The sequence below is a fragment of the Lagenorhynchus albirostris genome, chromosome 2 (assembly GCF_949774975.1).
Source record: "Lagenorhynchus albirostris chromosome 2, mLagAlb1.1, whole genome shotgun sequence".
Classification (NCBI taxonomy): domain Eukaryota; kingdom Metazoa; phylum Chordata; class Mammalia; order Artiodactyla; family Delphinidae; genus Lagenorhynchus; species Lagenorhynchus albirostris.
The window spans coordinates 132,157,592-132,178,951 of record NC_083096.1 but is presented as its reverse complement, the minus strand read 5'-3'; the positions used below and the strand labels follow the sequence as shown (position 1 = coordinate 132,178,951).

Here is a 21,360-nt window from a genome sequence, read left to right as displayed (position 1 = left end):
ACATTCCCCCCAGCAATATATGAGGATTCCAATTTCTCCACATCCTTGACAGCACTGGTTATTGGCTTTTTTTTTATTATACCCCTCCATTATTATAGCCATACAAAGTGGGTGTGAAATGGTATCTCATTGTGGTTTTTGCATTTCCCTAGTGACTAATGATATTGAGTATATTTTTGTAATTTCTTTGGAGAAATGCCTATTCAAGTCCGTCTCCCTTTTTTTTTTTTGGCCACACTGCACGGCTTGTGGCACCTTACCTCCCCAACCAGGGATTGAACCCAGGCCCTTGGCAGTGAGAGCATGGAGTCCTAACCACTGGGCCACCAGGGAATTCCCATCCTTTGTTCATTTTTAGTTGAGTTGTCTTTTTTTTTTTTTTTTGAATTGTAAGAGTTCTCTATACATTCTTCATACAGGTCTCTTACTAAATTGCAAATATTGTCCCCCATTCTGTGGGTTGCTCTTTGACTTTCTTGATGGTATTGTTTGTAGCACAAAAGTTTTCATTTTTATGAAGTTTAATATATCTAGTATTTCTTTTGTTGTTTGTGCTTTTGGTGTCATATCTCAGAATCTATATATATCCAAAGGTCATGAAGATTTACTCTTATGTTTTTTTTAAGAGTTTTATAATTTTAATTCTCTTTAGGACATTGATTCATTTTGAATTAATTTTTGTGTATGGTATGAGGTAGGAGTCCCACTTTATTCAGTTGTTCCAGCACCAATGAATTGTGTTTGCACCCTTGTAGAAAATCAACAGATCCTGAATGCAAGGGTTTATTTCTGGACTCTCAGTTCTATATCACTGATCTATATTATCCTTATGCTGCTACCACAGTCTTGATTACTGTGGTTTTATAGTTAGTTTTGGGATTGAAAATTGAGTCCTCTAACTTTGTTATTCATTTTCAAGATTGTTTTAGCTATTCTGTGTCCCTTGCATTTCCATATTCTTTTTAGGATCAGCTCATCAATTTCTCCAAAAACCAAGCTGAGATTTTGATAGGGGTTGCTTTGAATATGTGTTTAGATTTGTGGAGTATTGCCATCTTAGCAAGATTTAGTCTTCCAAACCTATGAACATAGGATGTATTTCCATTTATTTATTCTTTAATTTCCTTCAACAAGGTTCTGTAGTTTTCAATGTACAGGTCTCGCACTTCTTTTGTTAAATTCATTTCTAAGTATTTTATTCTTTACGATGCTTTTGTAAGTGGAATTGTTTTCTTTTGTTTTCATAATGTTCATTGCTACTGCATAAAAATACAATTGATTTTTTTATTCTGAACTTGTATTCTGTACTATAAGTTTTTAGTGAATTCCTTATGATCTTCTGTATACAAGATCATGTCATCTGTAAATCATGATAGTTTTATGTCTTCCCTTTAAAACTGGATGCCTTTTATTTCTTTTCCTTGCTTAATTACCTGGCTAGACAGCTCCAGTACAGTGTTGACTACAACTGGCAAGAGTGGATATCTTCGTTTCTTCAGATTTTAGGGGAAATCATCCAGTCTTTCAACATTAACTATGATGTAGTTGTGGGATTTTTATAGATGGCCTTTATTTGGTTAGGGAGTTCTCTTCTGTTCCTAGTTTGAATGTTTTTTCATGAAAAGCTGTTGGATTTTGTCAAATGCTTTTCCTGTGTCTAACGATACTATGTGTTGTTTTCCTTTATTCTATCAATATGGTATATTACATTGATTGATTTTTGTATATTGAACTAACCTTGCATTCTTGGGATAAGTTCCACTTGATCATGGTATATAACCTTACTTATATGCCACTTGCTCGGATTTGCTAGTATTTTGTAGAAGACTTTTGCATCTTTTTTTTAAAAAATAAATTTATTTATTTATTTATTTTTGGCTGTGTTGGGTCTTCGTTTCTGTGCGAGGGCTTTCTCTAGTGGCAAGCGGGGGCCAGTCTTCATCGCGGTGCGCGGGCCTCTGACTATCGCGGCCTCTCTTGTTGAGGAGCACGGGCTCCAGACGCACAGGCTCAGTAGTTGTGGCTCACGGGCCTAGTTGCTTCGTGGCATGTGGGATCTTCCCAGACCAGGGCTCGAACCCATGTCCCCAGCATTAGCAGGCAGACTCTCAACCACTGCGCCACCAGGGAAGCCCTGCATCTTATATTTATGGGGGATATCGGTCTGTAGTTTTCTTTTTGTGATGTCTTCGTATGGTTTTGTAATCAGGCTTAGTACTTGCCTCATGGAATGAGTTAGGAAGTGTTCCTTTTCTACTTTTTGGAAGAGTTTACGAAGGACTGGTATTAGTTCTAGAAACATTTGGTATAATTTACCAGCGAAGCCATCCGCCTGTTACTGGACCTTTCTTCGTGGGATCTTAAAGATGACTAATTCAGGAGAGAGGGATAAAATAGGAGTATGGCATTAACAGATACAAACTACCATACATAAAATAGAGGAGCAACAAGGATTTACTGTATAGCACAGGGAGCTATATTCAATGTCTTATAATAACCTATAATGGAAAAGAATCTGAAAAAAATATATATAACTGAATCTCTTTGCTGTACACCTGAAACTAACAATATTGTAAATCAACTGTACTTCAATTAAAAATGATTAATTCAATCTCTTGTTATAGGTCTATTCAGACTTTCTGTATTTCTTGACACAATTTCAGTGGTGTGTCTAAGAATTTGTCCATTTCATCTATGTTATCTAATTTGTTGGCATACAGTTGTTCATAATATTCCCTTATAATACTTTTTATTTTTATGTATGGTAAGGAGTGATGTTCCTTTTTCATTCCTGACTTGGGAAATTTGTACCTTCTCTCTTGGCCTTGGTTAGTCTAGCTAAATTTTGATAGTTTCATTGATATTTTTGCAGAACCAACTTTCGGTCATTGATTTTCTCTCGTTTTTCTGTTTTCTATGTCACTGATTTTATATAAACCCTTTTTATATACCCTTTTATATACCCTTTTTTATATACCCTTTTTCATGCTTGGGTTTGGTTTACTCTTTTTTTAAAAAATATGTATTTGCCTGCGCTGGGTCTTCGCTGTGGCACGTGGGATCTTTGTTGTGGTGTGTGGGGTATGTGGGATTTAGTTGCGGCATGCAGGATCTTTAGTTGCAGCATGTGGACTCTTAGTTGTGGCACGTGGGATCTAGTTCCCTGACCAGGGATCGAACCTGGGTCCCCTGCATTGGGAGTGCAGAGTCTCAACTGGCGGACCACCAGGGAAGTCCCTGGTTTACTTTTTTATCTAGTTTCTTAAAGTTCAGGTGGTTGATTTTAGACCTTTCTTCCATTTTTATATAGTCATTCAAACCCATATATAACCCCTGTGCCATTCTTAAGCAGTATTCCATAAACTTTGAAATACGTTTTTTAATTTAGTTAAAAATATAGTCCATTTCTTCTGATTTCTTCTTTGGCTCATGAATTATTTAGGCATTTGTTGTTCAGTTTCCAAATATTTGGGAATTTCCTTGACTACTTCATGTTTTTCTATTCTAATTTAATTCTAATGTACTTAGAGAACATACTTTATTGACTTTGTATTGATTTTGTTAATTTCCCCTTCAGTTTTGAAGGGTATTTTTGCTATTTCTTTTAGCAATTTGAATATCGTCCATCGTACTGTCTTGTGGCATCCATATTTTCTGATAAGTCAATTGTTAATCTTATTGAGGATAGTACACACACACACACACACACACACACACACACACACACACACACACACACACACACACACACACACACACACACACACACACACACACACACACACACACACACACTCTTACTTACTTACTTTTAGGTGCTTATTAGATACCCAAGTGGAGATTTTAAGGAGAACTTGGATATATGAATCTGGAGTTTAGGGGAGAGGTCCAGGCTGGAATCAGTAATTTGAGTCTTCAGTATATAGACAGTGACTAAAGTCACTGTGACTAAAGTCATCACTGGATGAGCTCACCAAAGGTGTGATTATACATTGAGAAGGAACCAGCGAAGTTGTCTGAGAAAGATTAACTAGTGAGGTGGGAGGAAACCAGGAGAGTATGATGTCATGGAAGCCAAAGGAAGGGTTTCAAGATGGCAGTGATGTATTATTTCAAATGCTGCTGAGAGATCAAATAAGGCAATAAAAATTGACCACTGGGTTTAGTTTAGTGGAGGTCATCATGGATCTTTCATTGGAGTGATTGGAGTGAAAGCCTAGTTGGTGCAGGTTCACTAATGAAAGGGAGAATTGGACACAGCAAGTTATAGTTAACTCTTTTAGGAAACTTTTTTTCTAAACAGGAGCAGACAAATAGGGTAATGGCTGGAGTTTGACACTGATTCAGGGTCATAGTATCATGACATTTCATTCAGTCCCATATTTCTTAAGTTTGAAACTTTTGATTTCACTTCAGACATTTTCATTCCTCACTAAGATTGACTCATATTTTCCCTTTGGAGGATATTTGCAGCCTATTTATACCTGTTTGTAAGCCTTTTTGGCTTCCATCCTTCCCATTCTTCCATCTGGAATGATCACTGCATTACTCTCTTTACAGGTCTTACCAATTCTGTCATAATCTAGCCATTAAAGCATCTTTCAGGGTTCCATTTATGTCCCACTTCCTTCATGGAAGTCACTACTGTTTCTCACTGCTTGTTTTCTACATTTACTTAAGCAGCTTCCATGTCCTTGTCTGGCTGGTCCTTGTTTCACAGTCTACAGCTATATTGTCCAATATGGTAGACACTAGACACACGTGGATTTAAGCTTAGTAAAGTTAAAAATTCAGCTCCTCAGTTACAGCAGGCATATTTCAAATGCTCAGTAGCCGTTATGTGGTTAGCAGCTACTCTTTTGGAGTACACAGATATAGAACATTTCCATCATTGTAGAAAGTTCTGTGGTGCGGTGCACTGGTCTAGAGAAGGAAACTGACTGCTGCACAATTACAGTAAATGCAGTAATTATGTCTACTGCTCATCTTGGCATTTAATAAACTGTGACTCTGTGATTTTATTTCATTCATTCCCCTAAATTGGAAGCTCTTCGAGGCCAGAGGACATTTTCTTTCACGTGCCCCACCATGCTTTACTATAGCACTGGCTCACTGAATGTGTTCAGTGAATATGAAATGTAATTTTGCATTTTCTGTAGAAAACTTTTTCATAGATGAATTCTTAGATTAACTTAGAATTTTAGATCCTATAGGGCCCTGGAGCATGCCATGAATTTAACCCTGACTAGCAATATTAATCTATTTCAGATACCTTTTTTCAGTGCTTGGGTGATAAGAAGTATTAGATAGGGGTTCTCAGGTTTTGGCTACACATGGGAATCACTTGGAGAGCCTACCCCAGAAACTCTGATTTAATTGGTCTGGGATGTGGTCTGAGGATTGAGATTTTTTTAAAACCCCCAGATGACTCTTCCATACAGCCGAGGTTGAGATTCATTAGTAGAAGAGACTGAACCTCCAGCTCTCCCCTTCAATTCTGCTCACTTACAACTATAAATCAATGTTACCAGTACATTTAAATGTCATCTTTTATCCTATGCAGTAACATTTTTTTTCCCTCCTTACAGTTTCTTATCTCAGTAATCACTATGGTCCTTCTGACACTGATGACTGTCACACTGGATCCTCCTCAGAAACTACCGGACTTATTTTCTGTATTGGTGTGTTTTGTATCCTGCTTAAACTTCCTGTTCTTCTTGGTATACTTCAACATTATAATCATGTGGGATTCCAAAAACGGAAGAAATCAGAAGAAAATCAACTAGCTATATGCCCAAAGAAATGTGAAAATGTTAATAATGCTACAAGCTTTTCTGAAAGTTTTGCTGTGTATAAAAAGAAATGATCATTTTGAGAATCATGGAATTATAGGAAAGGAGATGGTGAAAAGTCATTGTTGTCTACACAAAATAAATGTATATGGGGACCAGAGCAATGGAGGCTTTTATTTTCTAACTACTGGGTGGCCAAGAAATATTGTAGTTTTATTAAATTCAGTTATTATTCAAATGGGAAAATAAGAGAAACATGTCCTTAATCTCAGTGTTTACTTAGGAAATGTACTCTGTAATTTGTTGTCTTGAAAAAAATCTGCAAATATAGTGAGCTTAACGGGAGAACTTAGCCCCTTATTTTTGAAGGAAATCACTAATTTTGGTATTCAGATTTAGTTTTCTTTACAGTTTAGAATGCTTTAGAAATTATATCTCAGGGATTAAATTTGTGATAATCTTTTATATTACTATGAGAAGGCAATTTAAACTATTTAAAGTTCGAACATGCCTCATTACATGTGCAAATTTGAATTTTTTTAGCAAGGCAGAGATTAAACTGTGTTCTTATTTATTTCCAAGAACTCTTGATTTCCCTGAATGCAATTAAACAATGAATTGTCCTAAATTTAAATCTAAGTGGTTTGAATGAAGTCTTTTTAATTACTTATGATCATTAGTTCTAAACTTTCAGGATCATTCTGTTTAAGTTAAGTGGCCTTATACTGGGTTCATCCTTCTGTTTTTCTTTGTTATGACATGGTTCAAGGTTACCAGTGCCATATGCATTGATCATATCATGCTTCATGTTACCTTAGCCCTGTTAATAACTATATCACTCTATATTAGAAGAAGCCCATCTTTACTATAGTATTCAGTTGGTAAAAATAATTTATTGTAGCCATGTTGTAGATTCTCATGTAAAGATATGTTTTCTTCAGTCTCTGTAATAAAAATAACCATTTCCCCATCAACCCATGTTTTTAATGAATATATTTCTTTAATAAGCCATTAAAGCATAATAACTAAGTGGTGGTATATTTTAAAACAATGCAATCCAAACACATATACACAAAGAAAATTTGGTTCTAGACACGGACACCTACAGGCTGGTGCAACAAGGTATATGTTTTTTTTTTTTTTTTTTTTTAAGGTATATGTTTTTAAGTCTGATAAAGGAAGTGGGTTTAGACAAAGCAAAAAATCAAGAACTATTTCCTTCTCAAAGCAAATGTGCATAAAGACTCAAAGGGCAGGTCAGCACAGAAAAGCAGCCTTGAATCGCTGCCGAATCAGCAGGAACATCGCTGTCCATGGTCACCATCTGTAATCACTGTGCCCAAATGTCAGCATCTTGGCTGGCTGGTGTCGTCTTTTTTATTTTTTGTAATAGAAAACTTGCATTTAATACAGGATGTTGATTTAATTCAATGATGAGGAAGTTCTGACAACTTCTAAATAGTTGGAGTAGAGAAACATTATTTGAAAATGAAAGTATTATTTAAACATTAGTAAAATAGAATGCACCCATATTCAAGGTATCTTATAGGTGAATTCTAAATAAAAATACATTTCCAGATGATTTAATCTAGTCATATGGAGTTACACTGTAGCTTTAATGGAGACTTGTAGCAATTATCTCATAAGTCAAGGATCTCATATCTATTAGAAACTGGTTTAAGAACAGTCCACTTTGAACTTTGAGGGATTAAGTACCAAAATAACAAAAATGTCCAGTGATGAATTAAGATCAGAAATAGGCAATTCCAAAGCATTTCTCTCAGCTATATTCAGGATTACAGGGATATTTTAATATAAAGATATATAGCTTATACAAAAAAATTAAAGACTTCTCACTTTATTCACTGATATACCTGTTAAAAAATGATCTAAGTTATTTTCCAGTTCATTTTAGAGGGCAGGGCTGTTTCTGAAAAATGCAGTTTTCTTTGTTGCCAATAAACTTAGGTATGCGTCTTAAAATGAAGAGAACAGGGTGTATGTTCATGTATCAAATATGAGGCAACAGAAGTCATTTTGTCTTGAAGCCTTAGGGAGGGGAGAAAAATCCCCGATGTAGCATTCTGTCCAAATGATAAACCACAACTAAGTAAGTGAAACATTTACAAAAGTCAAGGCAGCCAAAGGAGCCTCTCTGTTCAAGGGAAAGAGAGTAAGCGATGGATAGGATGTAACTAAATAATGGTTGGAGTAACACAATGGTTTCAAGTCTCAATTGGTCTCTCTCTTCTGTTATGTTCATTGGAAGATCAGGGCCAAGTGTATCCCACGCCTTCTGTCCCCACTCCCCGCCCCCCTGCCCATATAAACATTAGTTTTGTGTGTGGATCTTTCTGCTTTGTCCTTCATGTGGCCTCCAAGGGTGATAAAGCGAGAGTCATCTGATCTACAATGAACAGAACTGGGAAGGGATTCTTAGCCGACCCAGCTGTTCTGAAAGGCAAAAGCTTAGTATATCAAGAGGTCAAACATACAGTAACTGATTTAATAGCATTAAGCAAATAGCTACATAACTTGGATTACATATGAAACCAATCTACTTCTTAACCCTTTATTTCCTGACTAATGTAGGTTTCTTTGTATGTTTTGGCTTACATTCTAAGGTAAGTTTTCAATGGTAGAACACAAAGGAATTATCCTTTTTGGTATATTTTAGGCAATGTTCTATTAGCACTGTATCACAAAGTATCCTTAATATTTAGCAGATTCTCTAAAAACCTTATTTAAGTAGTACCAATAAAATCACTAGTGAAGGCAGTTAGTTTTATTGAGTTACTGTTTAGTATCATTTCAATGAATAGTTTTTAAAAAATAACTCATTTTCATTTTAAGAGGTGAATCTGAAATTTCTGTAAATGGAAAATTAGTTATTTTCAACCTTAATTTGTTAAAAATTTTGTTTCAAATTTTTCATAGTATTTTTATTTTCATGATACAGTGAATTAAATGACATGGTAATACCTTACACAAATTTTGTCAAGACAATTTGTATAAGATATTATACAAGGGAATAGCATTTTTTTCCCCTGTGGAAATGGTCGAAGAAAAGTATATAAGGTTTAAAAAAACGTGCTATCAATTCTGTGATTCTCTCTTCCCCTTTATTTTGTGACAGCACAAATGATACAAAAAAAACTAGAAAATTAAAAATTTAAAATAATGCTTCAAAGTAATTTGGAGGGGATCTCATATTGCTCCATGAGATATGTCTTTTCTTTAAATTCAGTAGTCTGTGTAGTTCAGTTTAAAAACAACTTCATATTTAAAAGTCTATACTGAAAAATACATTCCAATATTTTATAAAAGGAGATGTGGAAATTTTAAAAGTTTGAAAATACTTTTTCTCTACAAGCATAAGAATAACTAGAATATAATGAAGACTCATCCCTGAGATAGCTAAAATAAACTTATAAATTTTAAAAGCTTTCAAAAGAATCTAATAAATACACATCTGGAGCTTTAAATGGGAAAACTGGTACCTAATACCACTATTAGATTTAATCTGAGTTTTAAAATATATAGCTCTACCAAAGGTGCCATTTTTATTAATGCTTTATTAAGTCTATCCACAAATGCTAAAAATATATAGAAGCATATGAGATACAAAATATAAGTCAAGATCCTCTTCTACATGTTGGCTTACTTTAAAGGGTCAAGAAGAAATGTATTATTTACGTTGAGATTATCTACTGGTGCGTGTAGAAAGTTTAAATTAGCTGCAAGAAATTTTATCTAGACATGCACTTGCCTGTGCTATGATCTGGTATTTATTGGGCAGATTAATTACAAACATTTCTTCTGTTCCTTTAAATATGATCAGGCAGATACAGAAGTTGGCGTTTTCATAGTGAGTGCATTTCTTCTAAATGCCTGCAGGATAAAAAAGATGCTTATTAAATCATCAAGAATTAGTTTCCAAATTAACATGCATCTCATACATGATTTAAGAAATGATTTAAACACCCGTTTACTATGTAATTTGGTACCTAGTTTAGTTAGGTACTGGTCATCTCTCATTTACTTATTTTTGAGTCTTCAAAGCAAGATTCACCTTCACAAATAATTGTCAATATGACTACTCTGACATAACACTCTTCACCTCATGTGAAGATGGATTTGAGATACTTCGAGAGGGTTCTAAAACTCCAACATGACCTAATGAAAACACCAAATCTTACATGCCTTTTGTCTATAAGCCTTCAGTGCCTTTCAGCAGGTGTTTCCTCCAACAGCTGCCCCCGCAAAAAAGTCTTTACTGACATTCCTATTCAGAGTATGTCCCTCTGGGGACTCCTAGTGGTGATAGAAGTTCTTGTCTATTTGGCCTTAGGACACTTGTGTGAGAGAAAGCCTTTGAAAAAAGCACCCAATGGCAACTGATGGCATATATTCCCATAGGGCATGTGGACCCTTTACTTCCTTAAATATCCCTTCCTTGCTTTTATTGGCAGCTATGAATAAGTAATACGTGGTGGGCCCCTATATTTCCCTATTCATGACAGTCCACCTATATTCTTCTTGTCCTACAAGTAGATAGGTTGCCAACTTGACAACCAACTTTTGCCAACTCATGAGCTGAGTCTGATCTGAATACTAGTAGAAGATTTTAAGCATCCTAGGGTTCACTTAATATCCTTATAGGTTATTGATACACAGTTATCAGAACTAATGATAATACTGTGGAGGAAAGGAAGACTGCCATTTATTAAAAAGTTACTGTGGGAAAGGTACTAATTAAGCTAATTAATTAATTAATTAATTTGACTTTTATTTTATTTTAGTTTTTTTTGCCACACCGCGCAGCTTGCAGGATCTTAGTTCCTTGACCAGGGACTGAACCGGGGCCCTGGCAGTGAAAGTGCCAAGTCCTAACCACAGGACCACCAGGGAATTCCCTAAGCTATTTTATGTAATCCACAAGGTAAACAGCATCGGTCCCATTTTATAATTAAGGTTTTGGGAACCGAGTGCCTTGTTTAAGGCCACTAGCTAAAGTAGGTAGTAGAGCTGGTGCTGGACATCTAATCCAAATCCCATTCTCTGTTACAATGCCAGGCCCTGCAAAGAAGTCTCATCAGTTGATCATGGCTGCCAGGACAGTTGTGTTGAGAAAGAGTCTGAGGCCAAATTTAGGATCCAGCAAAAATCAATACTTCGATCAATGTGATGTATATCATAGCACAAGAGTAAGGAACAGCAGCATGTTTGTTTTCTCTACACTGTCATACTGGTTCTGGAGATGAAGATCTCAGAACACAAATGAAAAGAAATTTACATACAGTGATGCAGTTCATGAGCAGTATTTTGACAGAATTCATCCTTTATATAGCAATTATATTCTTTCTAAAACGTATTTTGGATTGTTACTTCCTTAATAATCTTCACTGGTCCATTTCCGCCTAATGAATAAAGTCTGAGCTAATTTATTAGCCTGGTGATCATAACTGTCAATGATATATCTGGAATCTACTGTTCAGTCATTCTGCTTCTCTGTCTTTTTTGTTCATGCTGTTATCTCTGCCTAGTATGTTTACACAGCCCATCAACATTACCCATTTTTCAAATTCCAGCTTCCTAGTAAAATACAAACATTTCTATTACTAGGGTCTTGGATGGCCCTCTGTTAGAGATTATGTACAGTGGAATAAGTAAAACTGATTTTAAAATCATGAACCCTTAAATAATGACCTAATCACTCTATCCTAAAGGCGGTCTATGTTGTGTATTCCTATACTACTGCTTATTCTTCATTTCGTACTTAGAGTAGGAAAGAATGTTTACTCTCCTCCGTCTGAAGAGGAAGAAATTTCTGTCAACTCTTCTGCTCCCTACAGCCCATGGAAAAGTGACAAATTTGACTGAAGTCCCGAACAGTAGTCCACATTTTACCAGTCATATTCGGCCACTATTCTTACACAACACTCTTCTTCCCCACTATTCAGCTTCCCTTTCACCGTCTGTCTACTCTCAAGTCCAGCTGGCCTTCATGCTTCGTAATTTCATGTTGTAAGGAGACCAGCCCATTTTCTCTCTCTCTTCTACAACCAAGCATGTAAGGTAGGTCTGTGGTCTTTACTGTTATAGACACACGTGGACTTGGGTCTATTTCAAGGATCCAGCCTTCTCCTCAGGTTCAGGAGAGCACATGGGATTCAAGATCTAGATTCAGTATGGGAGAGGGGAGGTTCCACTTCTGCCTTAGTCCACATTAGTTACCCCAACCTTCTACCAGAGGGCCTGCCATGTTGGAGGTTAATTCCTCCACTAATCAGGTTGACACTTTGATCCTCGTTGGATTCATAATCTTTTTTTGTACTTGCTATTGTACAGAATCCTAGAAAGAAGAAGGGTCTGAACTTGTATCACTTATCATAGCTTGCCTTATATTATTTCATGTATATAATATGAATCTTATATCCTTAGCTTGAATACTAGGTTGGCATTAGCAAAGTGCTTTGTTTATACTAACCCTCACACTTTTGTTAACCAAGTGATTTATTTACCCTGTTTCTAGGAAATGTATCTCAGCATCGCTCGTCGACATTAGCCCAAATCATGCTTTCTCCGCCTCTTTTGCTGGTCTTCATACTGTCTGTGGCCTATGGGTTGCTGTCTCCCTTATGCAGTCTCTCTTATTGTAACATTATTTTATAAAGGCTCCATTTTCTAAAGGCTCTGGGAGCGAATGCATACGGGGTGCTTACCCCCAATGAATAATATAGGTCGGGAGGAATAATAACTGAAGTGTGACAGAGGGCAGAAGTGATGTGCAGACAGGGAATCTGGCCACAGTGGTGTCAGGGGCATTGTGACTGTCAGAGGTTTCTAGGGCATAGGACAAGATCAGGGAGTTTAATATCCTCCCTTAGTCATACCAGTAAGGCAGCTGTGACAAATGTATAAAAGAACATGGAAGAGAGGGATCTAAGGAAGCCTTGTGTAAGGTAAGTTATAAGCAGGTTTTGAAAGACAGGTAACATTTTGATGATGGGGGAAAAGGTATGCCAAGTAGAGGAGACAAGAACAAAGATAAGGAAATGAGAAAGGTGCTTTCTGAGGAATGTGTCTAGGTATGAATGGCAAATAATCTGGAGTGACTGAGGCACAAAGACAAATTAGAAAGGTAAGCTGGGGTCAGATCAGGGGAGAGTTCTGAATGATGGTATAAATTCGGATTTTACTATGAATATGGTGGAGTGATACCTTCGAAAGCATAATTTGTTCAGTAGCAGGACAGGTTGTAGGGAAACGAGATCAAAGAGCAGAGAGGCAGGTTACAATGAGGATGCAGATAATCTGGATGAGAGGTAATGAAGGAATAAACCAGCGCAGTGGACATGGCAAGAAGTAAACGTTTTGGGAAGTGATATGCCTTGGCAGCAGTTTGGATGTGGGGACAACTGGATCAGACAGAATTGTAAGGTTTTCAGCCTTATCACTGGATGAATGTAATCCCTAGAAAGGTAAAATGAGGGATAATATGGGGGGGGGGATGAAATCAGCATATTAGGGGAATAATGTATGGGAGCTGAGATTGTTTACAGCTCAGGAGGAGGGTGACTTATACACTAAGGTGAGAATTAAAGTCAAGGAATGGATGAGATCATGAGGAAAGCACCCAAGGTGAGAAGAAAACATGATCAAAAACCCAGGGAAATGTCTCAAAGGTAGTCAAGTACATTTCACTGTTATTTCTCTCTGTTGCTTCCCACTAAAAGGGAAGTTGACTAGTAGGTCAACCTTAATTCTTTCAAGTTTTTTGAAAGTACTACTCAAAATAAAGACTCAAAAACATCCCTAACATGTGATGATGTTTACTAGAATCCATGAACACAAAGCTATTCTCAGTACTCTTTAAGTTTCCCAAAAGTTCATTAATGAGACTGTCATATATTAAATGTGTATATTCATTTGCCAAATGTATGACTGTGAATATTTATGTGTGTATATAACTGTGTATTTATGACAACCATCTAATAGTTTGCTGCTGGATTTCCATAGGTCAGAAATTGTATAAAACATTTTACCCTATAATGAATGAATGTATGTATTTGTATATATATTGTATACTTAAAACTTAATAGGATCTAAAACCTTTGAGCAGTCATGAAACCTGACATTCACTGATTACTACCATGTAGTGGGCAAGAGCACAGGCTCTGGCACCAGACTACTCTGGTTAGTATACTGCCTCTGTCTCTTAAGTGGTTCTGGTACAAGGTACTTAACCTCTGTGTCTCAGCTTCCTTACCTGTAAAATAAAGATAATAACTATCTACTTCACATAAGTTGTTGTGAAGGTTAAATGGGATGCGTATAAAGTGCTTATAACAGTGTCCGGCACATTGAAAGTGCTCAATAAGTGTTAGCTATTATTATAAGCTATTATTTATTGTATAATACAGAATGAACATTTTAAGGAGTGAAAGTGATACAATTTTCTGTAGAAGATGCTTTGCAAATATTTTAAAAACAGCTAGTTAAGAAGATAATATTAATCACTTGAGATACCATTTCCAAAGAAACGTATTTTCAGTATAGAATTCTTTTTTTGCATTAATTTTTTTCTGAGAGAAAACAGGCAACATCTGGTTAGCTTCTAAGAATCTTAATATTGATGCCACTAAGTCTGGGATAATGCTAGTTTTTACTGTGAACCTTCAGTTGCAGGTACACTAAACACTAATGTTACATCATGACTCATAATGCTTCTAGCTAATATGTTATAGTAAGCTATTTATAAATATATCATTTTTACTTGTATTGCTGAATCCACAGGAATTGTTTTGAAGGAAAGGTACAACTAATTAATATGTAATTATTTACTTAATTCAGCACATTTCCAAATTCACTGACTTGTTATGTCTTTGTTCAGTCAGATGTGCCCTATAGAAACTATAACCTACCTCTCACTATTTAGTTAGCTATTTTTACTAAAGGTACTCAATTAAGGGCCCTCTTTATATTCACTAAAAAATATGCCCTCTCTGAAAGCTAGCCTGGTAAGCTCAACAGTGTTCTCTTTCAACAGCCTCTAACTCACACATCTTGTTAGACTGCCTTCCTATTATTTATAAGAATAGATAAAATATACTTTCAACTAATGTCCCTATTTTCTTTACAGACAGACAATACCAAGTTTGATAATATAATTAAAATGTTTCCACCTGAAAAATAAACAGTGAAATCTAACAAGGCTAAACCTAATTATGAAGGTGAAACAGTACCTCGGTTTAAAATGGTTTTAAGGAATTCATAGCTATCAAGATCATATAATTAATTCTATATGAAAGAAAAAAGACTTTTTTTTTCAGAAAACAGTGCAAAGTAAGTTGTCACAGTAATGATGCAGAATAAATGCTTAGAATGAAATTAAAGAACCTACACATAAAGTTTTATTTTACATTATAAATAACAGCTTTGGGGCTATAAATTCTTGTTTCAACAGCCTACAGATTTGCCTGATTCTGTTTCAGAACGTACATTTAAAAATTTAGGATGAAAACTGCCAAGAAACTTATTATTATAACGTGTGCTTATGTTTTATTATAATTATTCATCTTTTGTGCTAGGTTCTATAATCCTGAGGGCAGGACTATGTCTGTCTTGTTTATTAGTGTATCCCCAGTGCTAGAATAGTGCCTGGCTCCTAGTAGGCATTCAATAAATATTAAATGAATGAGGCATGTAAGGAAATAGCAATTTATAAGTATTTGAAAATATCTAAATAATTCCTTTAAAAAATTCTTAGAGTGGCCATTTGTTTTTATTCATTCACTGAATATGCATTATGGACCTTCTATCCAGGTTCTATACTAAACTCTGGGACTATAGTATAGAGATAAGACTTTTGTTTGTTTGCCAAGGAGAAGCCCAGAGAGAGCCCTGTAACCAGACAATTACAATACACTATCACATGATACATTTATAATCATTCAGACAAGTGTTGTAGAAGCCTAGAAGTGAAGCAACTTAGCCTTTTACCTAGGCGAGCTGGGGAGAGTTTCAAATGATGTGACACTGAAGGCTGACCTTAAGGAATGAGCAGGAGTTTGCTAGACAAAGAAGGAAGCAAGTACAATCCAGGCAGAGAGAGAAGTAGTAGAGAAGCCTAGCGTCCTGAGAGAGAGAGAGATTCCAGAGGACTGAAGCATATGGTATGAACAGTGTGAATGAAAAAGACTACTTTCTGCCTATGTGAGGTCTGAGCTGGAGTAAGAAAAACACCTAATATGTACTGATTGCCCAAGTCCTGCTTTTAACTACATAATTAGTTATATAACACTATAAATATCTGCTTTATTATTATATACATGTGTTTAAAATACAAAAACCACTTAGAGAATTTATCTAACACTTTGAGGAGCTTTTCTGACTACTCTAAGAGTTAAAATGGGAAAAAAAATGTTCACCTGTCAGGTGACATAAAACCGATTCCTACTAAATGTGCCAGAATAATTTTTCTCCACCTCAAGAACAGTTAGTCTTCAGTCTGTTCATTACTGTCTTTTTATAGTATTTTTATTTAATAAAACCTATTAAGACTACCATACAAATCTCTTTACTTATGCTTTTATCTTTTAACTGATCAATTTTTATATTGCTGACATCCCTTCTTCACCATTTGCTCATTTAAAAATTCATAGTATATGAAATATGTCTCTGGAGAAAATGTCTATAAAATTTGTTACAGCTGGCAAATGTGTATGAGTCAGTGATAGCACATGACTAAATGCTTCACAGAAAATAAAATTTGTTTCTGTAGTAAGCAGAACTGTTTAAATGTTATTTATTTTTATGTTTCAAAGAAAATATATTGTGAAGTGCTGCATTGATTTAATACGCAACAATGTCTGTGTACATGCTGTAGAAGGAAAATTTATGAAACCTTTGCACAACTCCTTTAATTGAATTTTCCAAATCTCTCACCACACACAAATAATCAATATCTTCTGCAGAGAAAACCAGTCAGAATTATTACTGTCTTTCATTTCAATTTTGTTGTCATCAGCACATACAGAGCACCTGGATATTTGTAATGCCTGATAGCAAGTTATTTACTATATTTACACCTCTTAAACACATAATTGCTATTAAATGAGTTAAAATCTATGGTTTAAATTATTTTACCTAATTATTTAAAAGATAAAAGCATCATACTTTTAGTAAAGTATAAAAAAATTAAATCTTGGAAGAAATTATTTAAAAGGCTTTGAAAAGTAATAAACCAGTTTGTTTTTCCTTAAATCCTAGACAAATCTCAAGTAAGCAGTCGAAATGTAGCTCTAAAAGTGATGAACAGTGTAAAGCAAAAGCATGAACATTTATTAATAGGAAAAGGTATGACCCACATACAGCATATGTGACAACTGAATCCTTATAAAGAGTTGAGGACTACAGTTGTACATTAATGTGTATTTGTGTCACCAAAACTAACATCTCTATTTTTTATCTCCAGATAAACTAATGTTTATCTGGTGATAAACATAAGAGTGTTAACATAAACATAAGAATGTTAAAGCATAGGGGAATTTTTGTGTTTTGAACACAAAACACATGTTTTGTGTTTCTCATCATGTCTAAACCTCAGTGCTTTTAATATTGGAGTATTTGTTTGAAAAAAGATATTGCTTAATGTTAAGATATAACAGAAATAAAAGGGTAGAAGTTTTCTAGGAGTAAAATTATTTAGCTGATATGATGAATACTTTTTCAAGACTGAGTGGGGGAAAGAACAACATATTTTTAAGCTAAAAAATACTTCAGTGGGTGGTTAGAATGAAAAGGCAATATCAAACTATTTTATAGTCTTAGAACAGAAGGAGTTTAAAATTTGTCCTGTGGTCCAAGAATTTGAAAACTTCAAAATCCTATAACCAAGATGAATTTTACAATGCAAGAAGACAGTAAGTTAGCTAAAGAAAGCCAGAACATGATAGTTTGTGCTTTTTTCTTTTTAAGGCCAGAGCTAGAAATTCTGAAATATTTTGTATTATAAACAGCTGAAACAATCAACTTTTTTGAACAATGTAAAGTTCAGATGGTTACATTTCATTTAAATTATGCATACTTCAACCTACACAATTATTCTCAAAACAGATAAAATATGTTTTGGACTGAAGCTAAGTGTCTAGATTTCATATCTTAAGTGTCTAGATTTCATATCTTGGCAACTGCTCTATAATTTGCTTACATTCTTTTAAAAAACATTTTGTTTACTGGAAGTACTAGTCACAGACAAACAATGCTGGTATTTTCTAATATCTCCAGAAAAAATGAAAATACCAAGTACAATATAATGCCATCTATTGTCTCAGGAATATTTGTATCAAGTTGTTTTATGTAGGGGTTGATTATGCAAAGTAAATAAATTTCATGCCTTCCCATGTGATGATAATGTGACATTCCATCTGTATCAACCCATTGAATGGTCATATGTTTTAAATCTTCAGCATAACAAATTAAAAATAATTTTGAAAATTCACATCCAAATATAACAGAAAAAGAACCTTTCATTTCATTATTTTTCTAATAGTCATAAAGCCAATATTATTAAGGAAAGTGAAGTTAGGCTTACTTCCTAAGTAACTGAAAAAAGAAAGAAGCCTTCCTTTGTTTAGGAAATTTGTAGTTAGCAAAGGAGGTCCTCTTTATTCATATGCTCTATCAAGGCATTCCCTAATGTGTAAGGTCCAGTTCTGAAAACTATGAAAATCTTAGTGTACCTTTTCATGTTACTGTGTATATTTTAAATTTCCCTGGAATAGTTTATATAAAGCCTTAGAATGTGTGTCAGATGTCTATTTAATTAAAACACTAGAGTCTTATCTTTACAATTATACTTCTCTGCCTGTAATAAAGACTGCAACTGATGCTAAACAAACAAGCACTGAAATGAAAAAAAATAAACAGAACTAAAGGACCAATTCAAAGGTGCAATGACAGCATAAATGTTGGAATTCTTCTGTTATTGTGTATTTTAACTATTCTGGGAAAATTTGATAAGAATCTGAAGGACATTCTTTTTTTTTTTTTTTTTTTTTGCAGTACGTGGGCCTCTTACTGCCGTGGCCTCTCCCGCGGAGCACAGGCTCCGGAAGCGCAGGCCCAGCGGCCATGGCTCACGGGCCCAGCCGCTCCGCAGCATGTGGGATCTTCCCGGACCGGGGCATGAACCCGTGTCCCCTGCATCAGCAGGCGGACTCTCAACCACTGTGCCACCAGGGAAGCCCTGAAGGACATTCTTTTGATAGTGAAACAAGTAATCTGTTTATTTTCATTTTCATAATTACCTAATAAAACAAATCCAAAACATAGGGCTGATTTTTATATTATGTAATTTGTGACTATATAGTTTCTAATATTATGGAGATTCTCAAAACATTTTAAAATTTAAATAATTCTGGGTAACAGCATAGTAAAAGAAAAGAGTTAATTAGAAATTTTTATAAAAAGATGAAGGCTAGATCCCCAAATAAGGAATATATAAAGCAAATAGTTTGAACTGTCAAAAAAACTAACAAAGCCCTCTTAAATTATAAATGTATGAATAGAAGGGGGTGAAAGTTAACTTAGCAAAGAAATTTACATATAACATGCATGTGTTTGGTGTCCATCACCTTTAACCGAAAAAAAAAAATCCCACTAATATTAAAAAATACACATATTAGGAACCAGAGAAAAAAACAGGGAAAAATATTCTGTAAAAATATTTAGCTCAAATTCAAATTAAAAAATTCAATCTATTTTTCAGGCAATATTACTTTAAAAAATAAGTTGATACACTAATGAAGATTTGAATACCTCAGTAAATATTAAGAGCTAATGTAGCTCTTGCCAAGAAACAGAAATGGAAAATGACATATATTTTCATATATATATTTCTATATAATTTATATAAATATTATATATTTAATATATCTTAGCTCAGTTTTCATTTAAACCACAACAAATAATCAATGCTTATTAGAAACTTTAAAGCATGATTTAGTGATAGAATCTCCTCTATGCATGAACACTCAGTTCTTAGGGAACACCTGGTAATGGGCAAGTCAGTTTTAATGCCTAAAATACTAGAAAATGGTTTTAAGGCTGATCATGCAGACACACACAAAGAATCAGTATGTACTGGATAACTGAAAGGAGATGACTGTTTTAACATGTGGAAATAACTTTAATGTCTTAATCAATGTTTAGGGAAGGAAACAATACTTTTGGGAAATTTTTTCCCATTAATTATTAGCAGTGACAGTTCACCTATTTGTTCTACAATTTTCCCTTCCTCACAAGCCTAATGTAAAGCCTAATTCTAATTAATTCTAGGAAATTACAGATTAAAAAAAAAATTACACCACTGCCACAGAATATATAGAAGAAAGATTTCCTCTAGTTGGGAAATAATAAATATTCCAATTTCCCATTATGATCCTCTGAAACTTGTCAAGTTAGTAGAGATTAAAACCACTGAAAACCAGTTACACATTATAATCCAGTTACACAGCATCAGAAGAGATCTCAAGCCTTTTCTAAGGAAAGAGCTGCCTTCATGCTCCTAAATTCTATGGACCCTAATGGGAGTTAGCTGCCCAACTGAATGGCTCAGGAAGCCTGCTCAGTTCCTTTCCCACATGAGTTTTGGAGGAGTTTTTCCATGGCTGCTGCCCTGCCATGACCCAGTTGGCCTTTGGAACTGACCAGCAGGGAATCTAGCTCTTTCCACTGCAAACTCATCGCTGGCTTTGTTAAAGATCCTAAACACAGACTAACATACTAGAATGGTTGAACCAGTTTCAGTTATGCCTTATGTTTGAATCTGAGAGCAGGGATGACTGGATGATTTCATTTGTTTTAGGAAGAGACAACATGGAAAAATGCAAAGACCATACTTTTTGAGTAAGACTGGTCTTTAGTTGGAATCCCTGCTCTGACACTTAAGTAGCAGTGTCTTTGGGCAAGTTACTTAATATTTTTCTGTGTCTTTGCTGCTTATCGATAATGACAATAATAGCTATCTTGCAGGGTTGTTGTAATGCTCTGCTGATTCTAGTATTGGGAACACAGTAATTATTAGTCCTCAACAAATGGTAGTCATTGGTACTCAAAAATGGTAGACTAAAACATGGCTATCCACTTCAGGGCTACCTCTATCTGCAGAGTTTGCCAAATGGCACTCATGTCAGTAATATTAAAATCATCCCTCTTAAGTTGGTCTAATGGTTTTAATATTTTATAGTATTTTGCTTACTGAGGTATGAATGTGCATGTGTTATGAGAACTTAAAATCTGCTAATTTAGTTTCCCATACTGTGAAATGCCCCAAGGTGTGAGTTCACAGTAGGTCAAATGTCATTAATAATCTGAAAGCTTTCAGAACACTGGTTACAAAGTAACTTTTTATGTTTTGTGGATCTTTCTAATTCACCATTAAAAGCTGCCATATATTAATGCATTGTTGCCCCATTTGTCTGTATTCTCAAAAAGAACTTTTAACAGAAGAAAAAATTTAACTCGAACTGGAAATTGTATTTCAAAAGTTCAGTCATCAGGG

General features: G+C 35.0%; 2 protein-coding genes across 9 annotated transcripts in view; one reads left to right on the top strand and one right to left on the bottom strand.

The window, feature by feature from the left end:
- ALG6 (ALG6 alpha-1,3-glucosyltransferase) overlaps window positions 1-6,766 on the top strand; it is a 60,476-nt gene extending 53,710 nt beyond the window's left edge. For all 8 annotated transcript variants that reach the window (XM_060139867.1, XM_060139865.1, XM_060139864.1 and 5 more), the window contains one exon: window positions 5,589-6,766. In XM_060139867.1, the coding sequence (XP_059995850.1) occupies window positions 5,589-5,786 (198 nt within the window). In that variant the 3' untranslated portion in view covers window positions 5,787-6,766. The remainder of the gene's footprint in view (window positions 1-5,588) is intronic.
- A 1,367-nt stretch (window positions 6,767-8,133) lies between these two features.
- The window catches only part of ITGB3BP (integrin subunit beta 3 binding protein), an 87,003-nt gene continuing 73,776 nt past the window's right edge, over window positions 8,134-21,360 (bottom strand). Inside the window, exon 8 of the mRNA XM_060139863.1 lies at window positions 8,134-9,683. Coding sequence (XP_059995846.1) covers window positions 9,676-9,683 — 8 coding nt within the window. The 3' untranslated portion in view covers window positions 8,134-9,675. The remainder of the gene's footprint in view (window positions 9,684-21,360) is intronic.